Source organism: Choristoneura fumiferana, chromosome 20 (genome assembly GCF_025370935.1).
Source record: "Choristoneura fumiferana chromosome 20, NRCan_CFum_1, whole genome shotgun sequence".
NCBI lineage: Eukaryota > Metazoa > Arthropoda > Insecta > Lepidoptera > Tortricidae > Choristoneura > Choristoneura fumiferana.
Window position 1 is genome coordinate 14,318,010 of NC_133491.1, and position 18,917 is coordinate 14,336,926.

Consider the following 18,917-nt stretch of genomic DNA (forward strand, 5'->3'; position numbering starts at 1 on the left):
CTGGGGTGTTTTATTTATAGCTTTCAGCAAACCTTTTATTGAACTATTTAACGCATTCACTGCCACCTGACTACCACAGGTGCCACCGACGCACATGTGCGTTCAAATTGTATTAATAATTATGACAATAGCACTGGGCGAATTCCCGAAAATGCGTTTAAGCGTCGGTGGTAAAGAACGCGTTAAATCATTCAGTGCCGAAATACAAATATTCCGGGTGTGGCATGTAACAGGAGCAACCTTCCATTATAGAACTCAAAATTATCTACAAAAATAATCCTTATACTTTTTTTCTAAGAATTAACATTCCTGAGATACTTATCGCGATTCTAAAAGTTGGAGTCACCTAGGTACAACGTGATAGCACGTTATTTTATGCCACGTATCAGGGTTACTGGTAATTCGACCTATTCCTTGAAAAGGGTTATTTTAGAGCTTATTTACAATGTTTTTGGCTCAGTAAACCAGGGACCGAAATTCAGTACTTTTCGAGTTATTCGAGTTTTAAAGTTTTTCCGAAATACCACCATCTCAGGAATGATGATTCTTAGAAAAAAATATATACGAAATATTTTTGTAGATAATTTTAACCTCCTGGGTCCCCCGGTCCTCACAGGACATAAAAAAATTTGAACTTTGATCAATTCATTAATTGATGTTTGCTTCAAATTGCGAAAACATTAATTTTACGTCGGGTTTTAGGAGGTTAAGATGATCTATAACTTTTGCCTAGGCTACTTTTTGATAAAAAATTACCATTTTCAAAAAAAAAACTTGTAACCCGAATAACCTTTAGCACACATGGGATCATTGGGGACTTTTGACACTTTATTTCTAATCGTGTACCCAAGATCACCACCAAAATTCAGCTTTGTCGGATTTTTTTGTAATTGGACCTACTTTTATGACTAAATTGTCGGGATTATCATCTGATCGCGTCGCTGCATATCGATAGAGTACGTATTGTCTTATTGGTTTTGCTACCGTATAAAAGTTAGTTTGTTCTCGCGCTCGAATACAAACGTCCTTATGGGACCAGAACACCTAAGTTTGTGTTCCAATCTAAGTTACGCTTCCTTCACTCAATAGAATCATAAGGAATTCATTTTGCGTTCGGAATTGCACTACTCCTTGGAGGCTTAGGTACCATTTGTGTCCGAAGTTTAAATTTAGGGATAATACACTTCTCAGGTTCACTTGTATAGGTCGACTCACAAGAGCAGGAGCTACTACCAGTTAGCTAGGTAACTAGGGACCCTGGTAAATAAAAAGTCCGGCCCACTGCTATCAAAACTGGTAAGATTTTTGAAGTAAAATCATAATATATACAAATACCTACTTTAAAAATGCTAAGCAAATCAGATAAAGCAGAATTTCGAGGGCCCCTGAGCTTGAGCCCCGGGGCACTGCCCCGCCTAGCCCCTTGGTAGCTACGCCACTGGCTACTACGAAATTAGAAGTTATCGTGCCCTCCCTCACACTCTCGTATTAAAAAATTATCAGCGTTAGCGGGACGGTAAGATACGAAGTTCGTGTAAGGTGTATGTATACCTACCTAAGTATACCTATAAGGTGCTGTAACAAATTAGATACCGATATTTTTACAGCTGATACTTAGTACTCGTCTCTAGGAGTAGGTATAAAATAATTAAAAGTTTATGCTACTTTTTGGAGATAATTAGAGAATCAACTTTGTTGCAAAAACCCTGTTAATAAGATAATTAATAGTGTTTAAAACTTCTTTGATTGTCTTGACCGTCACAAGTAACTGGCACCTAAAGTTTGAAATTGAAATAGAAAATACAAAAAGACTCCAAAAACCAATCTTAATTTAGATACAAACTTAATGCCCTAAAGCAAAGCAGATGGCATATTAACAACGGTACCTACCCATAATTATAACAGGATGGCGATACAAAATATAACTTTATCCACTTCACAAAAAGATACAGATTTAATTGAGAAAAGTTGAAACGAGTAGAAACGGGAGACTTTACTTGTCCAGCAGTAATATAGGTAATAAAGACGCTAAAAAATCATCACTGAAGATTTCTGTATGAACTTGTGACAGCTTTATAAAGGTCTGTTACGGGCGTGAAAACAAAGTTTAGATTATAATCATATTTAATACCTTTTTCCGTACCATAAAAATATCGAGCAACCACAGTGTTGCGTAAGCCGTTTTGTTCCAAAAAAAGGGAGGACAAAAGTTTCCGAAAGACAAAACTGTCTCAAAACACAGACATTTATTTCCCCGTAACGCATAATTACCATAATTAATTTCAGGTACTGAAAAATATTCACAAAATTATTCAAATTATAAATAAACCCGCGTAGCTCACCCAAAAACTTCCCAAAAACTATGAGATTTGATATTTCGGAGACCTCACGCTACACTAGCGCCTCTAGCGGCGAATTCATACGCGATAGCCCTCATTTCCAAAAATATATTGCTAAGGACTGAGTTAGAAGGACATTTTAACCACGTTAAAAATTTCGCTTTTTAATTTTATACCTATGCAAGTGTATATAGATAGGCAATGTTGAAAGTGTACATAAATCTCACACTTAGATCTTACTCTGTGGACTGTGACATGAATAGCTTGGGTAGGTACTACCTCTCTCTGAACGCCGCGGTCGGACAGTTTTATTTTAATTTTAATCCAAGAGCAGTTTTATCTCGCCAAATAACATTCCAATCCTAAATCTTCCGCTACAACCATTCCCTCTAATCATCAGTATTTTATCAGCTAAAGAAACGGGTAAAGATTAGACAAAATGCTGTTACGTGACCACTGAGCTAAAGTGGACAAAAGTAAAGTCAAGATAAAATGTTTATTACTCAAATTTAGTTTAACAAAGATGGCAAATATCCCATTTCTGCCTGAATTTGTGCATTTTTTTAATAGTATTGTTTGGGCCAATCAACTTTTTTACCGGCACTATACTGTCCGCGACATTTTTCAAACAATTGCAGATTTTTATAAGTTAACATGTTTTTTCTGTAATTTAATAGATGGTGTACATTAATACATACCATCATACGTAAGTTTAACCTATTAAACCGTGAAATATCTTGTTGGAAGTACGATTTCTTGGTAACGCCAGAGACAATTTTGGTAACGCCGGAGACGCCCAAAGTGTCGGTAAAATAGTTGATTGGCCCGTTTATTAAACTGCTTCATGGTTTGATACATTCGCATACAACCATATTTCTAATTATACGTTTTTTTATATTATTTTCATATAGGGAGACGCCCCGGGTTCATATAGGTGCAACTTTATAATAAAACTGGCCAAGTGCGAGTCGGGTCGCGCACCTGGGGTACCATACAAATTTGTAGGTAGGTATCTATGCATCTCCAGTGTTAGCAAAGGCCCCGTCCTAAGCAAAGTATGCAGTTTTGTGTCATTTTAGATGGTTTGGTACTGACATAAAAAATTAAGATTTGGGCGGATCAACTATTTCAGGTTGTTATTCTGTTCCGTCAGCGAGGGGACAAAAATAGTACAGTTTAATAGAAGAAATATTGTGTCACATTATACTAACATGCTTATTAGATGACCAATTATAGAAGAGGCTTAAAACTACGACAAAGTTGCATGTTTCACAAATTTTAATACTCCTTATAAACTTACGGTTTAAAGAGTGACTCAGGAGCACGTAACCATAGCAACGAGTGACAAGAAAAAGTTGATCGACCCTTCAGTCCTTTATAATTGGTTGTGGTGCTATTAAAGAGCTAGGTGCATCATACCAAATTTCAAGTTTCAGTCAACCAAAAGTACCTAGACAGTAAGCAGGGTTATTCGCTTACGGCAATTTGTAAAAGGTTCCACGTATCAACGATCGGGCGTTACGTTGGAACGTCGTATCAAAGGTCAAACGTTCGATTTACGAATTTGAATAGTAAACGAATGTTTGATGAAAAACTTACACTACCTACTTTGCGATTCAGTCAGTACTGTCGTGGGTGATAAAAAAACAAATGACAATAGGCAACTGCATTTAATTATAATACTTACAGTGTTCTGTCACATTTTGCCAGCCTTCGCAAAATGTACAATACAATATATTTTGTTCTTAATATTTAAAATAATTATAAAACTTCGTTAGATAACATTCCTTAACATCGAATCGAGAAACAGGACTTACAATCATCAAAATAACTATACGAAGAAAAATACACTTTTCACTATAGATAACAATATTTTAGAGTCCAACATCTACTATAGTCTATGGTTCGTTAAAAAAAAACTTCTATCTACTGACAACATTAAAATTCTTTGGTAAGTTCAAAGAGTATGGACGAGTGCAGAGGGTTAAAGTAGGTAAAACAGATGAAGCATTAGAGCAGAACTGATCTACTGTAGGTAACCTCTAAAGTATAATGGTAACAATAAGTTAGAAATAATAAGGTAGGTATACAGAATATACTTTATAACTGCGAATCTTATAGGAAACAATACATAGAATAATTTTACTTGTAATACAACTAAAATTAAAACAAGTCCAAATAAACTTTCTGCATCACACACTGTATAGGTAAATAGAGAATAAATCTGAGTAGGTAAATAAAATACACCATTTCGCAGTACGTTTTAAAAATATTGAATTTTTGGTAAAAATATTTGTAGTTTTTTTTTAATTGCCTTTTTTTCGCGGACTTGGGACTTGCGGGTATGAAGTTATACCATGTATATTATTATTTCGGTCGGCTTTTTAGAGCATCAGTACATTTTTTTAACCCATTACCACCAAGTTACCTGAATTAGAACGTCGTCATATCGCACGTTTCACACATGACAGCTTCGGTACCTACTTGATTACTTTAACCCCTCTATTTCTGTCTTTACTCTTTGGGTTTATGAGGAAGCAAAAAAAAACTCGCTATTTATTAAGCTTAACACTGACTAGATTATGAACTTTATGTCGAAAGCCGCCAGGCATAAAATTGTATGCTTAATTAAGATATGTTAGTAGAAGAAGTCTTTTAGGGGAAATAACGGCGCAGCGCACAGGACACTTAGTTCGGGGATTCGTTCTCGAGACTCGCTTCTGGAACAAGATGAAAAACAATGATTAAATAAAAAGAATATTAAACAATTAACTTTAGGTGCGTACCTAAGTATTACATATTTCACTCGGTACATTTTCATTTTTAACTGCATTCAAGGTCTATTTATTCTTTATTTAAGTATTATTTAACTGAGATAATTATTATTAAGATTACGATTTTAATGAAAATTTGCACTAAAGTTGAATATTTCGCAAACAGATCACTGAACCGAAAAATCGTCGTAGCAATCCCCCAATGATTTTATTCTATCCAACGATACCCCACACTATAGGTGCTATAGGGTCCGCCGAGAAAAAAATCACCCCCACTACGTCTATGCCCTAAAAATGTTTTTTCCTACCATTTTGCCTGCGTAGTTTGCTACATATATCCGTGCAAAATTACAGCTTTTTAGCATTGATAGTCTCGGAGCAAAGCCACGGACGGACGGACAGACAGACATAGCGAAACTATAAGGGTTCCGTTTTTGCCATTTTGGCTTCGGAACCTTAAAAATCTGGTTCCTTAAATTAAATTTAAAAATGGCCCCCGTAGCATTGTGCCCATTCAAATTTTTGCTCACAAGATTATGAACTCGACTGTACCTACATACTTACATACATTGCAAGTTAAATAAAAGCTTGTAAAAGTAACTGATTCAACCCTCTTAATATAGTTACTTACATATGTATGTTCAGTAGGTATGTTATACCAGAATACCTATTTGATTTATAAACGACAAAATCACTGAATATATGGTGGCAATAGTGGTTTGACCTATATTATGACTCTGATGACAAATAAAAGCTTCCAAAATTTACCAGACGGGACTGAAAATTAAATATATTCCAAATAGTCCCCGTTGGCGATGTCACGATCTCGGCAAATAGCAATAACATATATACAACATATGTAGTTTGTTGCCAATGTTTACTGACATAATGATTCCCAGGAATTTCTTGAGACGAAACATACATACCGTCACTACTTTAAAAAAAAACTCGTGTCTCAAAATGGATAATTTTTCTGAGTGCACTCTATGACCATTACGTCAAGGTTCAATTTTGTTGACGTATTGATGTGAGGATATATTTTGATAGTTCATAATGACGGTGCTATGTTGCTTAGAATCTGGCTCACACCTTTGAGTTTTTCGAACTTTATGTCCAAAATTGCATCGGATTCCTATGAGCTTTTCGGTGAAGGAATCGTTTGTATGAAGTTCCCGATCCGCACTGAGTTCGCGCGGGAACTGCAGCACAAATCCTATGCTGAGACCGGATCAGAAATAAAAAGATGGTAATGATAAAAATTGACATTTCTTTTAAAAGTTTGTACCACAAAATCGATATTTTTTCTTAGTGAACTATATAAAAGAAGGAAGGATCAATTTTGTTGACGTATTTATTTGAGATACAAGATTTTTTCAAAGTAGTGACGATATCTTGTTGCCTACCTATCTATCTAACTATAACTATTATTTTTATAATTAATTTCGATAGTTCTTACCTACTAACTACTAGTAACTGGACCAATCAACTATTTTACCGACACTTTGGGCGTCTCCTGTGTTACCAAAATTGTCTCTGGCGTTACCAAAATTGTCTCTAGCGTTACCAAAAAATCGTACTTCCAACAAGATATTTCACGGTTTAATAGCTTAAACTTACGTAGGATGGCATGTATTCATGTACACCATCTATTAAATTACAGAAAAAACTTGTTTACTTACAAAAATCTGCAATTGTTTCGGTAAAAAAGTTGATTGGCCCAACTACACTACTTGAAGCTAGTTTGAAAAACGATCGTTTGAATAATTATGCAAAATCCCGGTATTTAGATAACTAAATGACTAAACGTTTACCCCAGAACAGAACTAATTCAAGCTTCACAAAAAAAGGACGCTCATCAAAAATACTCATGGAATTATTAGCAGGTCCCTAAGCGGATCCCCAACCTAGTAGGTATGCCTTAAAGTTAAGTTCAGACAAAAGTGGTTTACCATCCGTCCACTTCTTGCCGCGCATTCCAAAGAACCCCATTTGGCCCTTCCTTTTCGGCCACGGCCCGCTCTGCCCCAGCAAAAACTTGATCTCTTGCGCTCCACTGTTTTTCAAATCCTTCTTACCCCTGACACCGATGAATTTGCCGCGAAAGTTGAGGTCGAAAGGTCTTTTGCTTTCGGATTTCTTTCCCCGAACGCCATAGAACTGACGCATATTCGCAGCTCGTTTATTAATCTCGTTTGTCATGTCGTCTTCTGTTGATTCAGGTGCGATTTCAGTAGAGCCTTCCGATTGCTGTAATCTCATCAAATATTCAGTGAGCAAGTCATTTAAGAGCGGATACTCGCTTTTTCCATCCAAGTTATCGCTTGGCGAGTAATCGATCTCTCCGATCAAAGAACCACCTTTGTTAGAGAAGACAGGGTAGTATAAGTCCTGGGAATCCTTTTTGCCTCTCATACCAATGAACCCCATGGGTGCTCGTTTGAATTCTTCGTTTTCTATTTCGTACCAGTCCTTTTTGCCTTTGCCACCGATGTATTGGTGCTGAGGCTGTCTTTTAAACATTTCTATGTAGTCGGAATGGGATAGGTCGGAGTATTTCTTGCCGCGCATTCCAACGAAGCCGGCGGGGCCGCGCTTCTCCTGAGCGGTGACTGCGTGCAATATGTGGATGGTGATGACAAGGAGACAGGTCCTGACCGCGCCCATGGTGTTCTGGAACAATAATATGGTCGTTAATAAGGGTAAATCATGCTGGAATGAAAAGCTGTCGGGCTACCATGGGGGCTTAATTATTTATCGTATCTATTGTCAATCGCATAAGTTTGTGCGTGATATTTTTGAGCACTTCATCGAGATGAGGCCTATATACATCCCTAAAATGTAAGTCTGTTTAATTTCATTCTTCCCATGATGCTAGAATCTGTGAAACAAGATAAACTATGTTTTATTTTAATATTTTTAATTTTTCTTAGCGAAGAAAATCGTCGATAGACATGTAAATGAGTAATTACAGTTACACAAGAAAACCTGAAAAACCTGTGCTTAAGAAAACGAAAACCTGTTGTATGTATTGAAAAGAGTTATACTGCTTTAAGAAAAAAAGCGTTCTAGTGATGGCACCAAAGATATTTAATAAACTACCAACTGATTGGCAAAATTTGAATATAAGTAACTTTAAATGTATGCTTTTTAAATTTTTATGTAAAAAATGCTATTATGATGTTAATTACTTATTACTTAAATGATGCTCATTTAATTTAATTGTAATGACATACTCAAGTTAATCATCATAATGAAATAATTCTGTAATATATTTTGTATTGTTTTTAGTACTACAATTATAATCATTTTAATTCGTACGCCAAAAGGCAGATCATAGCTGTACAATTATCCATATATCACCTTTTTAATACCTATGATGACGAATAAATTTAATTTAATTTCATTTCACAATTAAAATGTATAACAGGTAAGTGGATGATTATGATAGTGATGACATTAAAAGCTCACCCTTCTAAAAATACTTTAATTTTAAATTAAATATTACCCTAAGCTTAATAAACTCTAAACTCATATTAATAAAGATTTAAAAGCACCTACAGGGATTATAATTAATTTAACAGCTGGACCCTTATTACGCAGTGACAGTTAGATAACACTTTTACCTACAGAACCCCAATAATAACTATTACGGGGGTCCGCGATAAACTATATTTATGCCACTGACTAGAGTTTACGAGAGGCAACCCTATATTCTCAGCAGGGCTACTACGAAACTCGAAGCTCGAAGTTCGTGTCGTGCTGTCCCTCTGACACTTATACTATTTAATACGAGAGCGAGAGGGATGGTTTGCGGCGGCACAGTGAAAACCAAGCAAAAGCTCTGCTCATTGCGCGCTCGAGACGATCACTGCTTATCGGTTAATTTACAATGCACGTAATGTATCAGAGAAGAGCATCTTGTGTCGCCGTTTACGCGTAGCTCTGATTGTTAGTTATATTTTTATGGCAACGGTGAAATTGAGGGTGGATAAAGTATTAGGCGTGGTAGGGTTGGCACTTGGTAATTATTATTATTAACATTTAAATACTCGTAAACAGTATGGAGAGCTGTGTTTGTCTTAAAGTAGTTAAAATGGGAGAAGTCTTCAGATTATCTTTGCACAATATTTTTCCATACGTTTTTAGCGGGAAATAAGGCTTCCGCTAAAAACTAGGCTGAATATGGCTAGATAGTTGACATTCCTATGTATAACTCACATCTACACTTATGGCAAAATTTTCCAAACTATGACAGGCCAAACATTGCCCGCTATCCTTTGCCACTATCACAATTTTTTTTAAATGCCCCAGCGAAGTCCAGCCAGCGGAAAGAGATGATAGAGCCCTTTCCCACGGGAACTTCCCGTTTTTTGCGGATTCGGTTTTTTGCAGGAACACGTTTAGTAGTTTAGGTACGTGCTGCTGTAGTAACATTCACATGAGCATTTCGGTTTGCAGGATACCGCAAAAATCCGATCCGTGCGAAATGTGCTGTACGGTTTTGCCACTACAAACCGGACGACTGATCCAGTAAAAACGGTATCCAGTTTAGTTACGTACATAATTTAATGGAAGTATTCCCACTCGCAATTCTTCGCAATTCTTCGCAATTCTTCGAATTTGAATTTGAATTTTGATTGCGAAACTAAAGTGGCAGTGGGCGGGGCACATTGCTCGCAGGACGGATGGCCGATGGGGCCAGAAGGTTCTCGAATGGCGTCCGCGGACCGGGAGACGAGCTGTCGGTAGGCCTCCAACAAGATGGAGCGACGACTTGGTTAAGATCGCGGGATCGCGGTGGATGCACAAAGCACAAAATTACGGTCTGAGTGGAGAGCCTTGGGGGAGGCCTATGTCCAGCAGTGGACGTCTTTCGGCTGACATGATGATGATGATGATTCCCACTAGCATCCCGCATACGGTTTTTTACTGGATACGGCGCGCGGTGCTATCGCGGCATACTATCCCGTAAAATAAAAAAGGATGCAAACTCCTGTGTGTGAACACAGGTATGATTTTTGCGGTATCCAGTAAAACACCGATCCTGCAAAAGGATCCTTCGTGGGAAAGAGCCCATAGGTGTATTTTCGTGCACATAAAGTCACTTCAGCGCCGATTAGTAGGCTACTGGGCAAAATCCGCAATTGGCCCATCTCCAGGAGCATGACAGTACTTATAACCTCTCTCTTCATTGTTCTCAAGCGTATTTAAGTTAATCATCGTAACTTATTAAGTCAAACGTTAACAAAAGCGTGAGTTAGCGTGTCAGGACAAGGTCGCTTATTAAATATAGGATGTGCCCGAGGATATTCGTTAGCCTTGAGACCCCTGAGGCCACAGAGTGCTGTTTACCACTGGTTTTTCATCACCATCATCATCCCAGCTTGTATGGGTCACACTGCCGGACACAGGCCTCGTCTCAGAATCAGAGGACTTGGGCCGTAGTTCTCCTAATAATTTAGTGGTTTCTTAAAAAAAAACAAAATGATATAGCCAGTTAAAGTTCCGCCACACACGTCACAGGCTCCCACTCTCAAACTGGGACGCGCTGCATCTTTTTAACCCCCCGATGCAAAAAGAGGGGTTTTATAAGTTTGACCGCTATCTGTGTCTGTGTGTCTGTCTGTGGCACCATAGCTCTTAAACGGGTGGACCGATTAGAATGTGTTTTTTTTTAATTTGAAATCCAATTTTCTAGCGATGGTTCTTAGACATGTTGCATTAAAAATCATTTTAGCTGTTTTTGAGATATTGGGCTTTGAAGTGAAAAAGTCGGGGGTTTTCCAATTGTTTGTTGGGAAGGTTAGGTTATCATTTTTTTGTTTGATTGGCGAAAAAAATGGTACAATCAAAGTCAAAGTCTACATAATGTTTATTCAATTTAGGCTATATACTATACTTATGAATGTAAAAAAAAATACCGGTTCGGAAAACCTCTTAACAATGAGTTTAATATATATTTTTAACCAAGAAATTACCCTACAAATACAATGTATCTATTTACAACGATAAGTTAGTTAGACAGACAACTTGTCATCACCATAATTTCAGGCCCCACTGCTAGACACAGGCCTCCTTTCAGATTGAGAGGGAAAGTAGTTCTCATACGGGCCTAGTGTCGGTTGAGAACTTCACACACGCAATTGAAAGAAAGGAAAAAATAAAATATTTAATTTAATAAATATTTGATTGTTCCAGGTTTCCTCGCGATGTTTTCATGATATGTTGAACGATGTTTGTTAACCTATAGTCGACAGTTACTCAACACAGCAGCGGCATTATTTTAGTCGCAAGCGTAAATAATAATACAAAAAAGTGTAAACTTTAGGCTAAAAGCTGTCAGCTTGTGTACCTAACTTACTCTAGGCGGTGGCCTTTCCAAAAGCGTTAGATGTAGTTTACAAATAAATCATTGATTTTAATTACAGCCGCCATGAAGATGCCGTCTCTTTCTAATATCAGAGAGCCAGAACGAGTTGGCTGTTCATTTTCAGCTGTCCAGTCCTGGATTTGTCAATAGGCCGTATAGGCCGCGGCCTAGGGGCGGCAGAGGCCTAGGGGCGGCAGATTTCCACGAGAAAATTATTATTTTAGAAAGTTACATAGGGCGGCGGATATAAAGTGGCCTACACTCCTAAAAAACATAAATCCGCCACTGCAGCTGTCGAAACCCCCCTTATTCCCCGTACATAACCTATTAACCATCTTACATACCAGCACTAGTAGGGGCCAAATTATTTCCTAACTTGATTAGAACCCAGCCGTTGCCGCGGCGCACTCGCTTCGCTCGCTCAGCTCGCGCGTTGTGGTTTCAAGCGCCTCTAGTGTGGCGTTTTCACAAAACATTCGTTAACTATGCGAAGACGTAAATCGAGCGCTCGATCGTCGACACGTAGCCGCCACATGTCCACGGTGCGGCGTCGTCACCCGTTTTCGTTACGATATCCAGACGAAATAGTTTACGCAGCAAACCTACACTCATAAAAGTTGTTGTGCAAACTTTCCGCTAGAGGCGCTGTCCGTGTTTCCATACAAATTGAGATTTTAACGCGAACGCGATCGAGACGTATTTTGTGTACGGGAAAATACACTAAGCATAAAGGTACATACAATAACACCTCATTTTCCGGAGCCTAACAGTAAAAGAGGCCAATCACATTACCGAAATCACTTTCAAGTATTAAATACTCAGCGACACAAAATTTGGCCCACCCTTCATACAAAATTGCCTATTTCTGCATACATTTTAGGGCCAATTTTTTGCCGCTCAGTATAAATAGTATACATATTTGGCCCACTGGCTATGTAAGATGTTTATGTAAGGGGGATTTAGTTTCTAGAACAGATAGAAAACAACAGAATATTTTATATGAAACTGTGAAAATTTAATTGTTCGCTCAATTGACTAACTATACTTATTTAAAAAGACCTAAAAATTTAATTTTAATGTTGATTGAAAATTAATCTGGTTTTCGGGACTAATAGTTTTTAGTAGAGCTGCGATTTTAAATTAGGTACTTGGTAATGGCACAACTTAATACTTGTTATGACGAAAAGCTGGGTTCGATTCCCAGCCACAGTTACATTTTTCTATTGTTTTTTGATCTGATCTGAATATAAAATACTTTGGATACGGAAAACCGCAAAAATAACAAATACCCGAAAATTAAATAACCAATTTTGGAGAACCTTCACCTGTTTTTAGTCCTGAGTGGATATTTAGTTTAAATTAGATTGATATCCTTTCCGCATATATTGTAAACGGCACACTAAAACACAGTACAGTCGTAGACGAAAGTCTTGTAAAGAAAGAGATAAAAAACCTTTATTCATCAGCAAATTAAATGTTAAGCTTTATCAGACTCAAGTGCCTCCCCCCCCTTACAAGTCAACCGTTAGCATGTATACCAAATTAATAAAAAGGAAAGCTATCACAGTAAATAAATGTTTCTATCTCTATCTATGAACTAAAACAATTACTTTGCTCACCCGCGACCTACATAAGGTCCAAGACCGCGACTCACAGGTGAGCAAAGTACCTAATTGTTTTAGCTCATTGATATGGACCTCCGCAAAGTAACGCCTGATTCAATAAACTATCTCTATCTCCCTCTACGTAGCGGTCAAGTTCGCGGTACTTCAACGCGTTCGAGAAGTATTGCTGCGTCAAAAAACTTGCTATGGGCTCTACTAGAATATACTCATGGTGACATTTTGTTGGTGACTGTACCTTGGCTTAAGGTAGGGTGTATTTTATTTGTTTGTATTTCGCCTTTGAAGTTGCTTGTTGATTTAAACTGTGATACTCGTAGTTAAGTAAAGGGTTGTATCAAATGGGCCAATTGAATATAAAAAAAATAATGAATCCGATAGTTGAACATTCTGTTAAAGAATACCCATATTTTTATGGTCCTTGGTTACACTATTAAGAGACAAACTGCAAATGGAGGGTCCACGGGAAGAACCCTTCTAACATAAGTAGGTACTTTACGTTACTTTACTTTTTTTTATATTGAAATTTTAATCTCAAAATGTAGAGCTCGCAAAGTACTATGACTTACCATTGAATTAAATAATCTGAAAACAATATAATATAAAACATCATCATCATCCCAGCCTATATACGTCCCACTGCTGGGCACAGGCCTCCTCTCAGAACAAGAGGGATTGGGCCATAGTTCCCACGCGGGCCCAGTGCGGATTGGGAACTTCGCACGCACCATTGAATCGCTTCGCAGGTTTATAAAACAATATAATATAAAATTTTTAGGTTACTTTACTATTTTTTATTCGTTTTAACTATATACATATAAGTATTTTGTTAATTTAATGACAATATATAAAATATATATTTTTTCCTTTTAAAGAAATGGTGGTTATAGTAATTGTTCGTGAGGACTAACTTTCAAATCGCTATAACTCAAAAAGTTGCTTAGGTGAACAGACTTGTTCTTTCCGTGGACCCTTCAAATGTTCTTGGAACTTTGTCTCAGATGGGTTTATAGTCTGGGTTAAGGTTTCAAAAATGTTAGGAATATGTCTATTCCTGGGTAAAACAAAATCTATTTAGCTCGTCAGTAAGATGAAATGATAAAACAACCAGCTTTTGCCCGCGGCTTCGCCCGCGTGCAATTCGGTTATCGCACGCTGTTCCTTCGGGAACTGTGCATTTTTCCGGGATAAAAGTAGCCTGTGTCACTCTCTGACCCATAAACTATCTCTATGCCAAAAATCACGTCGATCCGTCGCTCCGTTTCGACGTGAAAGACGGACAAACATACAAACACACACACACTTTCGCATTTGTAATATTAGTATGGATTACAAAGATGAAGCAAGTCAAAATAGATGTTCGTAGGTGTGGCGTGACACGGAACTTTAACCACCTATCATGGTCCATAGTTATTTATTTCATCATCATCCCAGCCTATATACGTCCCACTGCAGGGCACAGGCCTCCCCTCAGAATGAGAGGGCTTGGGCAGTAGTTCTCACGCGGGCCCAGTGCGGATTGGGAACTTCACACACACCATTGAATTGCTTCGCAGGTTTTGTGCAGGTTTCCTCACGATGTTTTCCTTCACCGTAAAGCTCGTGGTAAATTTCAAATGTAATTCCGCACATGAATTCCGAAAAACTCAGAGGTGCGAGCCGGGGTTTGAACCCACGACCCTCTGCTTGAGAGGCCATATGTCAAACCACTCGGCCACCACGGCTTCTCTATTTATTTCATAGACAAATGAAAAAATAAATGTGCAATATTTTCTGAAAATCGAATGGTCCGTCTATTCAACATACTTATACATTACTATATTATATATACGTACTAGCTTTTGCCCGAGGCTTCACTCGCGCAGAATTAGTACGTAGTTTAAAACTTTTTTGATCCCACGGGAACCATACATACGTTATTTCGGGATAAAAAATAGCCTATATGTTAACCCAGGGTATATATACAAGGTGTTAATTAAATAACTGAAACCTCAGACAATACAAAAATATTTTTTAATGTTAAGTTGGTTGATTGCATTTATTTTTGAATACCTTCATCATTTTAAAAGATGTTCGTGTGTTTTGCTAAGTCAGTAATTCTACTTCATTATCAAAATAGTATGAAACCTGCTAAAACATTTAATTGGCGCCTGTAGCAGTCCTAACTTTTAGACTGGGCACAATAATAAAGTGGTTTAAAAACACAAACCCAACCTAATTTAAAACATAGTGTAAACGATTCTACTCTCGATTCTGAGCAAACTTCTTTCTGGTTTTCAGTTATTTCATTAACACCTTGTATATATTACCTGTGTGCCAAATTTAATGCAAATCCGTTCAGTAGTTTTTGCGTGAAAGAGTAACAAACATCCATCCATAAAAACTCTCGCGTTTATAATATTAGTATAAGATTCATCTGTTATACGTTCTGGATCTAGCCTTTTACATTTTATGGTCTATGGCCTATGGTTAGCATTTTGTAAATGTTAGGATAACGATCACACATAAAATTATACTTTTTATATAAAATAGGACTAAGTAGCTAAAACATTTAAAAATTAAAATATGACATTAAATCAAGAAAATTCCCCTTAGGCGTGCCTCCGATGCTAGCAGCTTTCTTCTTTGAATAGCTAAGCTTATTCTTTATCCAAGAAAGCTATTCGGTCCCCTGTGATGTCGATCATTTACTATAACAAGTACAGATGTAGTAAATAATCCTTTACCATCTTTTTTAGGGATCCGTACCTCAAAAAGAAAAAACGGAACCTTTATAGGATCACTTTTTGTCCGTCTGTCTGTCTGTCAAGACCCTTTTTCTCGGGAACGCGTGAAGGTATCAAGCTGAAATTTATATCAAATACTGAGGTCTACAGTCCCTTGGAGCTGTGAAAAAATCAAACTTCTAAGCCAACACAATCAAAAGACGCAGCCGTTTATGCTGCAAATTTCCGCACATTTTCGAAACTCGCAAGGGAATCAAAACCTACAGGGTACTTCCCGTGAACTCAGAATCTTGAAATTTGGTATGAAGGTAGCTATTATAACACAACCAACTAGAGAAGTCTGAAAATCTTGATTTTTACGTCTGTCTGTAAATATCAATGTCCAATTCCTATGCCTGCCTACACTGGATGGCTTAAATCACTCGGAAAAAGCGAGAAATATCTTCAAGACACGATTCCCGTTTACTTACATATCTATAAATGTTTACGGAACCGTCAGTGCGCGAGTGCGACCCGCAATTGCCTAGTTTTTTCTCGAAAAGAGTCAGCCTCCGTTTTCATCAAGACAGCGCAGGGGAAGATTGCATCGATTGAAATAATTGGTATAGAGTGGCTAACACCTTAATTGGACGATTATTCGAGCGTTTCAACCGTCTCATTTTTCTGGACACTTCTGATATAGTTTTTTCACACCTCTCCTTCAGAAAAGTAACTTTTCCTGCCTGGCGAGAGGTAGCAAAGTGCAACTTTTCTGTTCAAGGCTTTTCTAAGTGTTTTATTGCAAATGCCATTTTTTGAAGTTGATAATTGTAAAGCCACGCCATTTTCTATGCTGGTTGTTCTTTAATATTACCTATTTAGATTTTTTTTCAAGTTTTTTAATGCTCGGTGTGAAAAGTCGTATGAGCGACTCGGGAGCAAAATTATTTTCATCTTGGGCGCTAACACTTGAATCCCTCATTACGCTTAGGATTCTACTCTAGAATCCCTCGCTACGCTCAGGATTCTATTGCAGAATCCTTCGCTACATTCTGGATTCAATGAACGCCCTCGCCGTAAATACACCATTTTGCTCCCTTGTGACACAAATAACTATTTAGTTATCTAGTAGTATACAGAAACTCTAAGAAATAATCGAGAACAACATCAAAGTCTACAGTCAATCAGTAGAAAATGTGACCAGAAAAATGTGGCGGCTGAAACACTCGAATAATAAGCCCAATTAGGATTTTTATTCCCTTTTGGTTCACTAGGACATTGTCTAATAGGACAAAGTTCTCCATCCTTCGGAATATTTGTTTAATAGAGCTTTTATGATTATTGATGTTTTTCAAAGAAATAAATCCAAAAGCATTCGATACCTATATAAAACCACATTTAAATAGCAAATGTACCTAATATTATAATAATCTTAGTTAGGCTATAGTATATAAGCAGTACCAGGAAGTAATTAGTAGTAGTTATGTAACACATGTATTAATCTGTCTTATTTCCTACCTGGATCCTGTAACACAGGGACTCCTAGCTCAGGATCCAGAGCCGTAGACTCTTGTTTATAAGTTTTTTATGCATTAAATTATTTTTCATTTTTCATTTTCACCTACTTCAGCCGTCATAATAAAACTTTTTTCGAAGTAGCCCCGCTTCCAGCCTAAGCGGAGCCTAAAATTAAAAAATAATTAAGCAACAGACAACAGTGACCTGAGTGGTGTGCGAGGGGGACACACTTACGTGGCTCCGCATAGGTCAGACAGAAAGGGGGATCGCTAATGAGCCACTGTCACCCCTCATCAGAGGTAAAGCGGCGTCATAGACGCGTGGAAAGAAGTTTTTTTGCGTTGACATAACGCCTGAACCATTATTAGCGTTACGAGGCTAGTTTTAGAATTGCTCATTAATTGCTTATATTATTGTACTAGCTGGTGCCCGCGGCTTCGCCCCCAGTGTAGTTTTTAATTTTCTAAATCTTCTTTTATAAGAACCTTCTGCTGACAATAGCAAACACAACAAAAAAATAATTAGCGAAATCGGTCCAGCCGTTCACGCGTGATGCCGTGACCATGAGAAATAGGGATACATTCTTATATGTTATAAAATAAAATAAAAAAGATATACTAAATAGGTAGCCGTTGTAATCTAACGTTTTTACCTATGGCCTCTATCTATGTACACATTTTCTGTTTGTTAGCATTCCACGATAACAAATCGCTGCACCAATCTTTATGTAATACATTATTTGACTATTTCTGTTTATTTTAGAATAAAAGCTTGTCAATGTGTGTAATCGAACGGAAAAAACAATTTTAACCTACCTACCTTTACATGATAATGTAACAGTTACGTTTAGTGATCATAACATACCATACCAACTGCATAGAGAAAAGCGTTTTAGAAAGAGACAGATCTATAGATTTTTCAAAAAATCACTACAAATTCATATTACATTAAACATTGGCTGTAATAATATACAGGATATGGCAAATTCAGTCGTCAACACATAGTGTTGTGAAAAATGCTCATTTCGAGGCTCGAACCCTAAAGACTCTCGAGGCTTAACGACTCAAAGGCCGCAAAGACGGTACCTTGCATCTATACGCATAAAATAAGCCAATTTAATTGTCAAATAGGTATAGTCGAGTCTTTAAGACTCTGGAGTCTTAAGGGTTCGAGTCTTTAAGCCTCGAAAATGAGCGTTATCCACAACTCTATCAACACAGCATTTTGGTGAAGAGAAAGTTTGTACACTGAGGAATAAAGCAGGCTACGTTGTATCGAGAAGCAAAGAGATTTCCCGAAGGATAGAGATAAACGCGAACGCTGACTGCGAGTAGGTCGCGGGTAGCGAGTAGTTACAGAATTGAGGAGCGACCACACCGCTGCTCAAAATACGGAGACGGTACGAAATCGCACTGACGTGCCGTAAGCGTCACTATTTTATTGTATGCCCGCCACATCCATGGGCATTGGGCGTACGCAGGGGGGGGGCAGGGGAGGTCAGCTGTCCCCCCCTGGAAATTGTATGTTCTACAATATATTATGCCCCGTTTACCTATGAAGCAGGATCCCTTGCGGGTGTTTGCCCTACA

The 18,917-nt window shown here is 37.7% G+C and overlaps 1 protein-coding gene across 1 annotated transcript in view; it reads right to left on the bottom strand.

The window, feature by feature from the left end:
• Window positions 1-3,994: 3,994 nt before the first annotated feature.
• Window positions 3,995-18,917, bottom strand: part of Tk (Tachykinin) — a 36,924-nt gene continuing 22,001 nt past the window's right edge. Inside the window, exons 2-3 of the mRNA XM_074103024.1 lie at window positions 7,063-7,783; window positions 3,995-5,059 (exon numbers count right to left, since the gene is read on the bottom strand). Coding sequence (XP_073959125.1) covers window positions 5,028-5,059; window positions 7,063-7,783 — 753 coding nt within the window. The 3' untranslated portion in view covers window positions 3,995-5,027. The remainder of the gene's footprint in view (window positions 5,060-7,062; window positions 7,784-18,917) is intronic.